General features: G+C 39.7%; 1 protein-coding gene across 3 annotated transcripts in view; it reads right to left on the minus strand.

Annotated features, from left to right (window-relative positions):
- Positions 1-13,369, minus strand: part of PFKM (phosphofructokinase, muscle) — a 71,039-nt gene that overhangs the window by 21,629 nt on the left and 36,041 nt on the right. For all 3 annotated transcript variants that reach the window (XM_070740896.1, XM_070740894.1, XM_070740895.1), the window contains exons 5-10: positions 9,612-9,801; positions 8,147-8,312; positions 7,593-7,637; positions 6,470-6,578; positions 4,299-4,394; positions 2,470-2,562 (exon numbers count right to left, since the gene is read on the minus strand). In XM_070740896.1, coding sequence (XP_070596997.1) covers positions 2,470-2,562; positions 4,299-4,394; positions 6,470-6,578; positions 7,593-7,637; positions 8,147-8,312; positions 9,612-9,801 — 699 coding nt within the window. The remainder of the gene's footprint in view (positions 1-2,469; positions 2,563-4,298; positions 4,395-6,469; positions 6,579-7,592; positions 7,638-8,146; positions 8,313-9,611; positions 9,802-13,369) is intronic.

Consider the following 13,369-nt stretch of genomic DNA (forward strand, 5'->3'; position numbering starts at 1 on the left):
CATGCACAAATTGTAGAAGTCTAGGAGGAAAGAATATCTCAGTTCCCCCATGCCTGACGACAGAGGTGGGTTTTAAGGAGCTTATGAAAGGCAAGGAGGGTGGGGGCTATTCTAATCTCTGGGGGGAGTTGGTTCCAGAGGGTCGGGGCCACCACAGAGAAGGCTCTTCCCCTGGGTCCCGCCAAACAACATTGTTTAGTTGACGGGACCCAGAGACGGCCCACTCTGTGGGGCCTAATTGATCGCTGGGATTCGTGCGACAGAAGGTGGTCCCGCAGATAATCTGGTCCGGTGCCATGAAGGGCTTTATAGGTCATAACCAACACTTTGAATTGTGACCGGAAACTGATCGGCAACCAATGCAGACTGCGGAGTGTTGGTGTGACATGGGCATATTTAGGGAAGCCCATGATTGCTCTCGCAGCTGCATTCTGCACGATCTGAAGTTTCCGAACACTTTTCAAAGGTAGCCCCATGTAGAGAGCGTTACAGTAGTTGAGCCTCGAGGTGATGAGGGCATGAGTGACTGTGAGCAGTGACTCCCGATCCAGATAGGGCCTGCAATAATAGTCTGCAACCACAACTAGATGACAGAACAGCATCAGGAGACACCTTGCTTAATATAGTACTTTTCATTGCTTTATGAAGTTACTGTGATTCCTCAAGCAAACAACTCAGTTTTTCACACCAAAACACAAACACAATCCTACAGATTGTTTAAGGTGTAGGGTTGTGTTTGTGTTTTGCTAGAAGCACCTCCCAGCTCCCACCCTTGAGCCTGCAGCTTCAATGGTAGTATGGAAAATAAAGTTACTTAAATATTATATTGTATATAATATAGACCTGCACTTTCCAAACTGATATTGTTTTCACACCCCAAAAAAGAGGAAAGGAAAAGAAATCAACCTCATCGCTCTTTGCCCCAGGAAGTGGGATTTTTTGTTGTTTAATTCATTACATTTTAGGAAGATACAGCTGAACTCATGTTCAGTGGTCTCATTCGAGACAATGATGAATCTGCATACAGATTGGAGGTTGAACAACTACCCTCGTGGTATAACCAGAACAATCTGGAACTGAACACACTCAAAACCATAGAAATGGTGGTAGACTTTAGGAAAACACCCCTCTTATACTCTCACCTCTTACAATACTAGACAACACAGTATCAACAGTAGAGACCTTCAAATTTCTAGGTTCTATCATATCTCAAGACCTAAAATGGTCACCTAACATCAAAAACGTCATCAAAAAAGCACCACAAAGAATGTTCGTTCTGCGCCAGCTCAGGAAGCTCAAACTGCCCAAGGAGCTGCTGATACAGTTCTACAGAGGAATCATTGAGTCTGTCATCTGCACCTCTATAACTGTCTGGTTTGATTCTGTAACCCAACAGGACCGACACAGACTTCAGAGGATAATCAGAACTGCAGAAAAAACAATTGCTGCCCATCTGCCTTCCACTGAGGACTGTATACTGCATGAGTCAAAAAGAATATTCACTAAGGCTGCATTACTATTAGTCTTCTCATCCTTCCTATCACCCTTCTCCTCCCACTTATGATTGTACGACTGTAACTTGTTGCTTGTATCCTTATGACTTATATTAATATTGATTGCTTCCTGGTTGCTAATTTGAACCCCATGACAATCATTAAGTGTTGTATCTTATGATTTTTGACAAATGTATCTTTTCTTTTATGTACACTGAGAGCATATGCACCAATGATAAATTCGTTGTGTGTCCAATCACACTTGGCCAATAAAAGAATTCTATGTCCTATGTTCTAATTCAAGCATGAAATGTAAGGTTATAAATAAGACTTGAGCCTCTGAATATACACAATGAAGTTTTTCAATAACCAAGAAGACTTGCTGCCTATACCAAATGATCAAGAATTAGTCAGTACGTAGGGATTCTCTTAATTATGACAATATTTTTAAAGCTGCATTGGCTGCTGATTGGTTTCCAAATGCAATTGCAAGTGTTGGTTGTTATCTATAGAGCCCTATATGGCATCGGGCCAGACTACTGAATCCAAACGTTTTGCCATCACTGTCCTAAAAAGATAGAAACATAGAAACATAGAAGACTGACGGCAGAAAAAGACCTCATGGTCCATCTAGTCTGCCCTTATACTATTTTCTGTATTTTATCTTAGGATGGATATATGTTTATCCCAGGCATGTTTAAATTCAGTTACTGTGGATTTATCTACCACGTCTATCACAGAGCCTTCTTCTTTTTGACCCCATTCTTTTATAGTCTGGATGATCTTTCCTATTTTGGGAAATGCTCATTTTCTCATCTTCTGAAAAATTTATGCCAGAAATTTGGCAATCTATGAGTACAAGAATCAAAAGGACTCAGAAGTTTAAATGCCTGCTTTGGGTTCCAAAACTTAATAAATGCAGCATCGGGAAAACACATTTAAAACAAATGATAATGTTTATTAATATTGTTATTACCAGAACACGATCGAAGGCAGAGGGGGTCCCACCACGCTGCACATGTCCTAGAATGGTGACTCTTGTATCAAAACCCAGGTGTTTCACAACCAGCTGGAGAAGGAAGAGAAATACAACAATTGAAGTTTTTGACAAAATCCCACAATTAACGCATCAAAAGTGGAATGCAGCCCCCGGGATCATGTAAATCTCAACATTCTTCCCCTCAAATCAAGTTTCCAACTCTCAAGATTTAAAAGTTTTGGATAGACTGCTTGCAGTTGCATGTATTCAAGAGAGGGTTATGGAGAGCATTTGCATTGAGTGGAAGAAGAATAAAAGGATACTTCCCAATTTGCTTGTGGATGCATGCACAGCTGTAGCAAGTTTGGGAAGCTACTTGGTTGGAAGCTGTGCGTTTGTCTCCTCCTTAAACATCATTCTTTTTGTTTCTTCTTCTTCTGCAGATTCTATTTTAGGCCCAGACTTCTATTTATTGTGTGTGGGTGGGTGGATGAGGGTAGTGGAATAACTGACTTGTCTTCAAGTGACTACTACTTCCATTGAAACCATTTTGTAGCCGCTACCATTAAATATACTATCCACAGGCCCCTTATCATTTGGAAATCCCAATGACTTAGTCAACTATATTTCACCTGCAATGAATTCCCCAGCTGGGAAACGTAGAGGAAAGGGAGAGAAAAACAAGAATGAAACCTTTCCTGGTTTGCTAAAAATTTTAGAATTGACGGGAAGCATTCAAATACTAGATCTTCCATCTTCTAAATCAGTAGTTCTCAACCTGGGGGTCGGGACCCCTTTGGGAGTCAAACAACGATGTCACAGGGGTCGCCTAAGACCATGAGAAAAGACAAATTTCCCTTGGTGTTAGGAATCAAAGCTTCTATTCTGGCGCCTTGGAACATATTTTTACAATCCGACCAATCAGGTGTTTAAAGTGACCTTCCTGCCAATCAGCTTAAAGCTCTGTTGGGAGAATTGGTGCTAGACTTATGGTTGGGAATCACCACAATATGAGGAACTGTATTAAGAGGTTGCGGCATTAGAAAGGTTGAGAACCACTGCTCTAAATGCATCTTATAATAGGAGAAAGTAGTTAAAATTTCACTTAATTTGCCTGGTGGTCTGAACTGGGTCTTTCAATTGACCCAAAGTGTTAAGGTTTCATACAGTTGACTTCCCACATAGTTTTATTTTTGGCTCTCACTGCAATGTTAGGCAAGGAATGAGGTCAGTAAGGGGTGCACGTAAGCGCACTAGAGTGCCTTCCGTCCCCTGTCCTATTGTCTCTCCTATATCTCCTATATCTTCTCTACTATATCTCTATAAGCTTCATTGTATATTGGACAAAATAAATAAATAAAATAAAAATAAAATAAAATAAAATAAAATAAAATAAAATAAATAAAATAAATAAAATAAATAAAATAAATAAAATAAATAAAATAAATAAAATAAATAAAATAAATAAAATAAATAAAATAAATAAATAAAATAAATAAAATAAATAAAATAAAATAAATAAAATAAATAAAATAAAATAAAATAAAATAAATAAAATAAATAAAATAAATAAAATAAAATAAATAAAATAAATAAAATAAATAAAATAAATAAAATAAAATAAAATAAATAAAATAAATAAAATAAAATAAAATAAATAAAATAAATAAAATAAATAAAATAAATAAAATAAATAAAATAAATAAAATAAATAAAATAAATAAAATAAATAAAATAAATAAAATAAATAAAATAAATAAAATAAATAAAATAAATAAAATAAATAAAATAAAATAAATAATCCTAAACAGCCCTCAGTCACTCACACTCTTGATGTCTTCAGAAGTGATGGCTTTGCCATGTTTATCGATTGCTCCTTCAGCCACAATAATGATGTTCAGCCTTGAGCCTCGAGTTCTTGTCTGCAAGAAAAGGAAGGAAAAAAACAGATCGATTTTAAAATGGGATTCAGTCTTGGGTTCAGGGGTGGGTTCTACTTACCTTCCCCACCGGTGTGCATATTAGCGATGTTAGTGCACATTTTTTGCACAATTTTCCATCGATGCATGCTCAGTAGCTTAAAATCAGCCCGAAACACAGCTGAAGAGCTGATCAGCTGAGCTTCGTAAGGAATAAAGGTCAACTATAAACCCGGGAGTGGGAACAAGTGTGGATGCTGTCAAAGTCCCTGATGAAGACGATGTCTTCAGAGAGGCTAAGAGCAACCCAGCCGTGTGGGATCACTCACGAACGCGAATCCTAGAAAGAAGACTTGGACACATTTTCTCTCTGGGTGAAGTGACACAGTATAGGGTTGTGTACTTCTTTTTATTTGGGAGCATAAGCAAATGGGGGTAATTGCACATACATGTCAAGTGATACACAAACATCCAATAACATAACTTCAAACACGACATATCTTTGAGTCCTTCCTTTCCCCCAGATACCATAAACCAATTTCCTTGAAACTTTTTTCCTTTGAGCAAATGTTTCTCACACCTAATTTCTCTGAAGCCTTCTGCCTTATCACAACCAATCTCCTTAATCACTGTCTCCTCCTGTGTTTGCTTCAGGCAATGTAAATCTCCCCCTTTGATCCTATAAAGTCCTGTCTGGAGTGATGTAAACTTGTTTATCAGCGAGATGTTTATTGAGCCCTTTGTTTTCCTGTTGCAAATTTACCAGAAGTGCAGACTTAAGCAAGTTAGTACCGTCCTATCCTGGCTATAATAGAATCAGGATAAGCAGAGCATTTTTATGCTAGAGGTCCAGTATAATCCTATTCTAACATTTTATGCTATACTGCAACAAACAAGGACCCTCTTTCAAGCGGTAGAACAGAAAAAAAAACTTCTCAAAAACAATTTAAAAATCACATTTTAAAAAAAAAAGATGGCAGAGCCCACGGACCGGCACTAGCTGATCCAGTTCAATGACATCACCAGCAGGTCGCTATCAGTTCGGGAGAACTGGTCTGAACTGGAAGGAATCCACCCCTACTTGGATTTGGAGAAATGGGATCTATCAGCCTACAGAAGACCTTGTTGAGACAAAGAGAGGGAATTCCCTTCGATATCCCAGTGACTTTGATAGAACTCATTATTATGTCCACCTGACTAGTAGAGGCACAGATTACTTTTACACACAGAATTAAAACCAGCATGGCTTTTATTTTAAATCATCATAGCTTGAAAGAAGTCATAGCAGCTTAATTTGAAGGGAATCTTTAAAGAAGGTCAGATGAAATTTGTGAGACATGTGTTTCTTTCCTCTTATTGTTTTTATCATTTTGCCAGAGTTTTAAAAATGTAATGAGGTTATATTTTAAGACGGGCTTTTGATTGTGAGACCCAGTGCACATGCTGTATAACTTCAGCGAACCCCTTCCCTACAAAAAATTATTTGCTTTGTTGTGATATTTGCTTTATGGCGGTAATCTGAAACCGAAGCCACAATATCTCCAAGGCATATCTATACTTACTAAGGAAGAAATTCCACTGCTGTTTTATTATTATTATTATTTATTGGATTTGTATGCCGCCCCTCTCCGTAGACTCAGGGTGGCTAACAACAATGATAAAAACAACATGTAACAATCCAATACTAAAACAACTAAAAAACCCTTATTATAAAACCAAACATACACGCAAACATACCATTCATAAATTGTAAGGCCTAGGGGGAAGGAATATCTCAGTTCCCCCATGCCTGATGGCAGAAGTGGGTTTTAAGGAGCTTACGAAAGGCGAGGAGGGTGGGGGCAATTCTAATCTCTGGGGGGAGCTGGTTCCAGAGGGCCGGGGCCACCACAAAGAAGGCTCTTCCCCTGGGTCCCGCCAAATGACATTGTTTAGTTGAGAAGGCCCACTCTGTGGGACCTAACTGGTTGCTGGGATTCGTGCAGCAGAAGGCGGTCCCGGAGATAATCTGGTCTATTTGCACTGCATTGGTGATTAGTCACCAGTTTTCAAATATGGATGTTTTGTATTTTGATTACCTCAGTTAGCCTTCTGCACAAGTGATCTTCCCAGCCATCTTCAGGTGGGGATTCTGGAATGAAAACCCAGTCTGCACCACTTGCCAAAGCCGTGATAAGGGCTAGGTAACTAGGAGAAGAGTGGAAAAAAATTGAATGTGAGCAGTTACCACCATAGTGCAAGACTTTAACTAGCAACTTAAACTCCAAGATAGGAAGGTGCTATCTCAATAAAATAGCTGGATTCGAAGCTGTGGTCTCCCAAAGATTGCTGTGGTGCTGTTCTTAGAAACAGCACCCCAGCACCCTTTCTAACACCCTTGCTCTTAGAAAGACCAATGTGGAGGGATGCTCAGGTTTATTTAATAATATTTGGGAAACAAAAGGTTATCCATACTTGAACTGCAAGACTTGGCAAAAAATATAGTACTTCTTATATTCTCCACAGAAAATTGACAGATTTCTGCCTTCAATACTTACTTACTTACTTACTTACTTACTTACTTACTTACTTACTTACTTACTAGATTTGTATGCCGCCCCTCTTCGTAGACTCGGGGCGGCATACAAATCTAATAAATAAATAAATACCCAAGTGTTGGGCTGACCTATTCCTTTTTCAATGTTCTTCACAAGCAACAAACGTTCAGTTCTATTTTTGAAAAAGTGACGTTTTCATGTTTGCCTGAACCCAGTAAAATTGTGACTAACCTTAACTATAATTAGTGGAAACAACCTGGCCTCAAAACCATAATTTACAAAACTGTTTGCCTGAATCCAGAAAAATTGTTTGCCTGAATCCAGAAAAAATCCAGAAAAATTGAGACTAACCTTAACTATAATTAGTGGAAACAACCTGGCCTCAAAACCATAATTTACAAAACTGCCTTGATTGTAATAACTGTAATTAACCTTAAACACATTTACATTTTGATGACCTCCCTAATTTAAAACTGAAGAAAAATATTCTAATTATCTTTTCATGTCAAGCTGGAGTAATTAATACTAGAACCCAGGGAGGTAGGAGCAAGAAGACTGGACCATTCTCACAACCATTATTCATATATTAGTAATCATGATTTAATGTTTTAGGATAATCTTTTCCACATTAAACCAATCTCAGTGTAACAAAACAATTTCCTACCCACAGTGACGTCCCATCACTTCCAGCACAAATGTTCTCTGATGGCTGTAAGATAAAACCAAAATAAAAATACTGATAGTGACCATAAAACACATTTATTTGCAATGTACATATATTCATAATGCTCAAAGCAGAAATAGAAGTAGGTAGTTTCTGCAGAAAATTTAAAAAGAAAAATTCTACTTCTATGATTTGCACATTTTGCCTGATTCTTGATCCAATGTGCTGTTTTTTATTTTGAAAGTTTTATTTACTTTTTAAATGACTGCTTGCTATTCTAGAATAAACTACTTGTCAATCAAGTTGGCATGTGCATCGTCAGCCTATAATAGGACAGTTAGATATTAATATTATTTCTGCCTATTTTTTCTTTCTGGCCTTATTTGTTTTTCTGTTTTATAGCAAAGGAAAAAAAACTTTTTGTTTCTCATAGTTGATTTGATTCTGGTTTCCCCCCCTCCCCTTTCATACTTGAATTCCTGCTCAAATACCATATTGCCAAGTTTCTTGAAGAATATTACAAAATGGTGCAATACAGTATTTTCGGGCTTTACCTTTGAGCAGTGGTGGTGATGGCATCCACTATCTCCATTATCCTGTGGAGAGCAGAATCTGTACCAATGGTCATGTCAGTCCCGCAAAAATCATTGTCAATAGAACCGACCATGCCAACAATGTTCAGATGGCTGGAGTTTTTGGCTTCGTCTATTGTGATGCTCCCTTAAAGAGAACGGAGAACAGAGAACCAATTTAATACCAGCAGAAATTATAATCACTGATGCAATTATTTTCTTGGGGGGAATGGAAAACCTCCGTAGGCCAGGTCTTGGAAAAAGCAGCATTTTAGCCTGGTTGTTTTACACTTTTTCTCACAAAGGAGAAAAATTTGGCTCAGGGACCGAATTACAGAGGAACACGCACAGATATAAAGATATGGAAAGACATTGTTGGCTTTCTCAGAATTGCAATAAAGCACATAGTTTTGGAGTATAACGCAGCACACAAACTGTGGGAGCCTTTCAGAGATGCAGAAATGGCCAGAAATGTGAATTTGTAGAGCAAAATGGGATTCAGAATCCATAGGGGTGCCTGCAAAATGTGTTGGAAACATTGCAAGTCAACTATGTTATATTTCCTGGGGTTCACAGCGCACCTCCAGGAAAAGAGACATTTGGCTTAAATTATATCTTAAGACAGTGATGGTGAACCTATGGCACATGTGCCACAGATGGCACACGGAGCTATATCTGATGGCATGTGAGCTGTTGCCCTAGTTTAGCTCCAATGTGCATGTGTGTGCTGATTTTCAGCTTGCACAGAGGCTCTGGAAGTGCGTTTTCGGCTTCCCTAGGGCTTCCTGGGGGACGGGGGAGGGCGTTTTTGCCCTCCCCAGGCTCCAGAGAAGCCTCAGGAGCCTGGGGAGGTTGAAAAATGGCCTCTGGAGCCTGGGGAGGGACTACCAGAAGTTGGGAAATGATTCGTTTCCCTGCCTCCAGAGGGTTTGCGGAGAGGCGGGGAAGGCCATTTTCGTCTTCCCTGGGCACTGAATTATGGGCGTAGGCACTTACGAATGTGCGATAGCATGCATGCATGTGTTTTCGGCACCCGAGGAAAAAAAGGTTCACCATCACTGCCTTAAGAGATTGTTATGTGAACTCTTGCATTTTGCATCTGCATCTCTGCTAAACTTAAATATTTACAATCAGGGCAGGGAAACTTGGAGAATATCCCTAATTTGCCTTACTGAGACTCTGGTTCTAGCCTATCCCTTGACCCACCACATCAGATTGGGTCAGTAAAACTTTTATCTTCCCAGAAATGAGAGTAGCATCACGATTTAAGGAGGACTTGTGAATCAGCAAGGCAAAGGCAATGTTGTTCAAATTTGCAACTAAGTGGATCAAGCAAGGGAAAAAAATCGATCCAATTGCAGCAGGGAGGTCACATTTTTCGAATCTGATCTGTACTGTATTTACTTTTGACCGCAGTTCTTAACTTGCCTTTGCATAACTGTGGTACCTGTCTTAACCAGCTCCTGTAGCAAATTGCTCCATTCTGCTCGGAAAGTGTCTGCTCCAGTCAAACTTCCATCACCACCAATCACACATAGGTTGGTTATTCCTCTCTTTACCAGGTTGCAAGCAGCTTTCAGGCGTCCTTCCCGCTTGCGGAAGTCCATGCACCTAGCACTTCCGATTACTGTGCCGCCCTGAAAGGAGACAAAATGGAGGGTAAACAAGAAGACAGCGCAGTTGCTACTGTGATCAAAAGGAAGGCCCTCATATTTACTGGAAAATATTCCATGTATATATTTTAATTTATTTTATGGAGATCTTTGGTTTGGAGACATATGAACACTATTGGATGTCTCTTCAGAAAGCAAACAGAAACTCAGTACAAAGAACTCATTTGTCATCTCCATTGTGCTAGGAAAGGTCAGGTAATGGCCAATACCTAGGCCAATGCTGCTCAATTATTTTTGTTATACCGTCCCCCCTACCCCTCAAGAAGTAAACATTTTGCACACCCCCTCAATTCTCCAATCTAGGGCTCAATGCAGTAAAGGGCAACCAAACTTTTTACTGCCACACTGTGGGTGTGGCTTATTTTGTGGGTGTGGCTTAATGGTCATGTGACTGGGTAGGAGTGGCTTGCCGGCCATGTGATCAGATGGGAGTGGCTTGAATGATCATCATCGTTCAAGTGAACTGTTAAGTCCTCGACTTACAACCTTACCAGTGTTGCTCGCTGGGGTGACAATTTGCTTTGTGTTTCCTGCACTCTCCTTCCTGGGTCGCCCCCCACCTCAGGCTGGGTAACTAGGTGAATGGGTGCTTCCAGAAGTATAAATGCTACCACTGACGCTTCCACCCACGCCTTCTGCTTGCACCTCAGGCAGGAGATGGCTGCGAGAAGCTGGAGGGGAGCCAGGCAGGAGAGAGGGAAGCTCGTCCGAGGCCAGGAAGGAGGGAAGAGGAAAAACGTAAGTAGCGCAGACACAGCAGCAGCAACAGGGGGGGAAAGGAGAGCCGAGCCGAGACCAATAATCCAGGAAGTGACAGCTGCCGATCAGCTGGAGCTGTGCACATATTTTCATTTCCGCTGGTGGAGCTGTGTTCCATCCCATCCTGCCTGCTGCCCACCTCTGGCTCAATGGAATTTTAGTCTTTTGACACGGGACCAGGCCAGCTTAATCAAGCCAATGTTTTGGGGTTGCAGGGTTGGCCCATAGGTGCCGCCTCTGCCAGGCACTCATAGCGAATGATGTGGAAGGAGCCTTTAGGGTGCCATTTGAAGCCTTCACCCAGCTGCAGGGGATGCTCCTCCTTGTCCAGCTGCGGGTTCACCACGCCGTTCATGGCTACCACGTCCACTGAAAACAACAAGAACCCATGCAGCCGCCTGGCCCTATCTGGCTGCCTTCTCTTTCAGGTTCGGAGCAGCGTGCAACTGGCAAAACACTCCCGTCTGGGGGAACTGATCAAGAGAGACCATGCATGTTCCCCAAGGTCACATGTGCCCCCCTAACATCGCTCTGTACCCCCCCTGGGAGGGGGACACGCCCCACTATTTGAGCCCCACGTCTTTGGAGAGGGATGGCATACAAATCTAATAAATTATTATTATTATTATTATTATTATTATTATTATTATTATTATTATTGAGAAGTACTGACCTAGGCCAATGTAGGAAGACTAAACTATTTTTCTTGAAATCAGCTATAAAAATAGAATCTTGCAAGTCTGATTGTGTTTTACCTGTCCCTCCTCCTTATTGTTCAATGAATTAAGAAGACATATGCCTAAAACAGTTTTAAATGATATTTTATCAATTTTGGCTTAAAACTATTTCAGCTTCTGATGTCTAGGCCAGTGTTTCCCAACCTTAGCAACTTGAAGATATCTGGACTTCAACTCCCAGAATTCCCCAGCCAGCATTCGCTGACTGGGGAATTCTGGGAGTTGAAGTCCAGATATCTTCAAGTTGTCAAGGTTGGGAAACACTGATCTAGGCAATGGTTCCTGATATCTCAGCTAAACCCATTTTCCTTACTCTCTACAATGTCACTCAGTTTTCTCTTGGTAAAAGTCCTATCTCATCCTATCAAAAGTAGAATACCAGGATTCTCCTAGAATAGGTGAATTTTTTAATATATATATATAGTTCACACACATCCAGGTTTTTTCATTCAAACTATAGTTTGTTAAATAATTCATAATGGTCTTATACAAATATATTTCTAATCCCTAAGACCTCACTACAGCAGAAATAAAATATATATAATATGCTTAGGTGTTAAGCATAAAGCAAGACAACATCTTTCAAAATTCTGTAATACAATGATATAATAATAAAATGATGATGATGATGATGATGATGATGATGATGATACCAATAGAAGAGAGTATCTGTAACTCAGGGTTGAATTGCTCAATGAACTTGGTTGTTTTCTTGTGGACATTCATAATCCAATAGGTAACATCGTTGCTAGAAGGGATCAGTGATAGTACAAGCTATTTGCATATAAACAAACATAGAAAACAAACCACATTCCCTTCTAGCACTGATAATATTACTTAGTTGGGTAATGAAATGTCTGCAAGGAAACAACCAAGCTCAGAGAGCACCAAGGACCCTATAATAATATGATGATGACAATAGTGGCAATGATAATGAAGATGATAATGATGGCTTGGTGTTAAGTTTCAACAAACCAATATTTTACAGAATTCATAGCAACATTAGCATAATTTGCAATTCATACTTTAGGAAAATGAAAAAATAAAGCTTAGCTTCACTCTGTATAAAATGCTACACTTCTCTTGTTTGCAAATCCATTACATTGACCTGTAAAGTAAAGCATCTTCATGATCACTGAAACCTTCATTGCAACTGGTGGAGCAGTATCCAAGAGTACCTATTGCTTGTAAATATCATTGGCTAAATGATCTGTGGACAAATTCATCCTCTGCGTCTCCACCCACAGTACAAGATCTGGATAGCAACTGAGAGACTTAACTGGAACAGAATCCTCTGCAATTCTTGTTTATTAAATCCAAGCAGCCTTTCCTCCCCACCCATGCAAGTATGACTGCAGGCAAAGGTTATCTCCAATTTCAAGTTATTTTAGGCCTCAAGACATTCATTGTGACCCCGGCTGAGGTGGTATCATTACATTTAAGACGCTGGACCTTGCCAGCAATCCCAACCAAAGCGAAGGTCACAGTGTTCTAATGATCTCAAGTCACCGATCCCTTTAGGAGAGGTAGATCTAATTATCTTCTATTAGATTATGAGTGGAATGATAAGATGAAAGTTCATAAATTTATCAAAAAGGTAATGTGTAGCTGGATTTCTTAAAAACCAAGGTTAGAACTTGATTTCTTAAAAAATCACACAGGTGGGATTGTTCCAATTATATTGGATATTACTGTCCTTTGCCTGTATTACTGTAAGGGGTACAATGTTAAAACAAACTGGGAGAAAGCTCTACAGGGATTTAATCATGTAAGGTCAAACAAGTATTTGGCTGGGGGATCAGCTTTCTTCTAATCCTCAACATGGAGTCTGCAGAGGTTTCCTTACCAACACATAGAACATGATTTTCATTTTGGCCTCATTGTTAGCAACAAGTGACTTGAAAAACTACACTGCCGTATATCCTTTAGGAGTTGGATTTTCCAGTCTGTGTTGAAATAATTAAAAAGAATTATAGCAGCTAAAAGTCCTAATAAAACAGTTTAAGCCACTAAGTAATTTGACCAAATAGGCCCCC

Source organism: Erythrolamprus reginae, chromosome 2 (genome assembly GCF_031021105.1).
Source record: "Erythrolamprus reginae isolate rEryReg1 chromosome 2, rEryReg1.hap1, whole genome shotgun sequence".
Taxonomy (NCBI): Eukaryota; Metazoa; Chordata; class Lepidosauria; order Squamata; family Dipsadidae; genus Erythrolamprus; species Erythrolamprus reginae.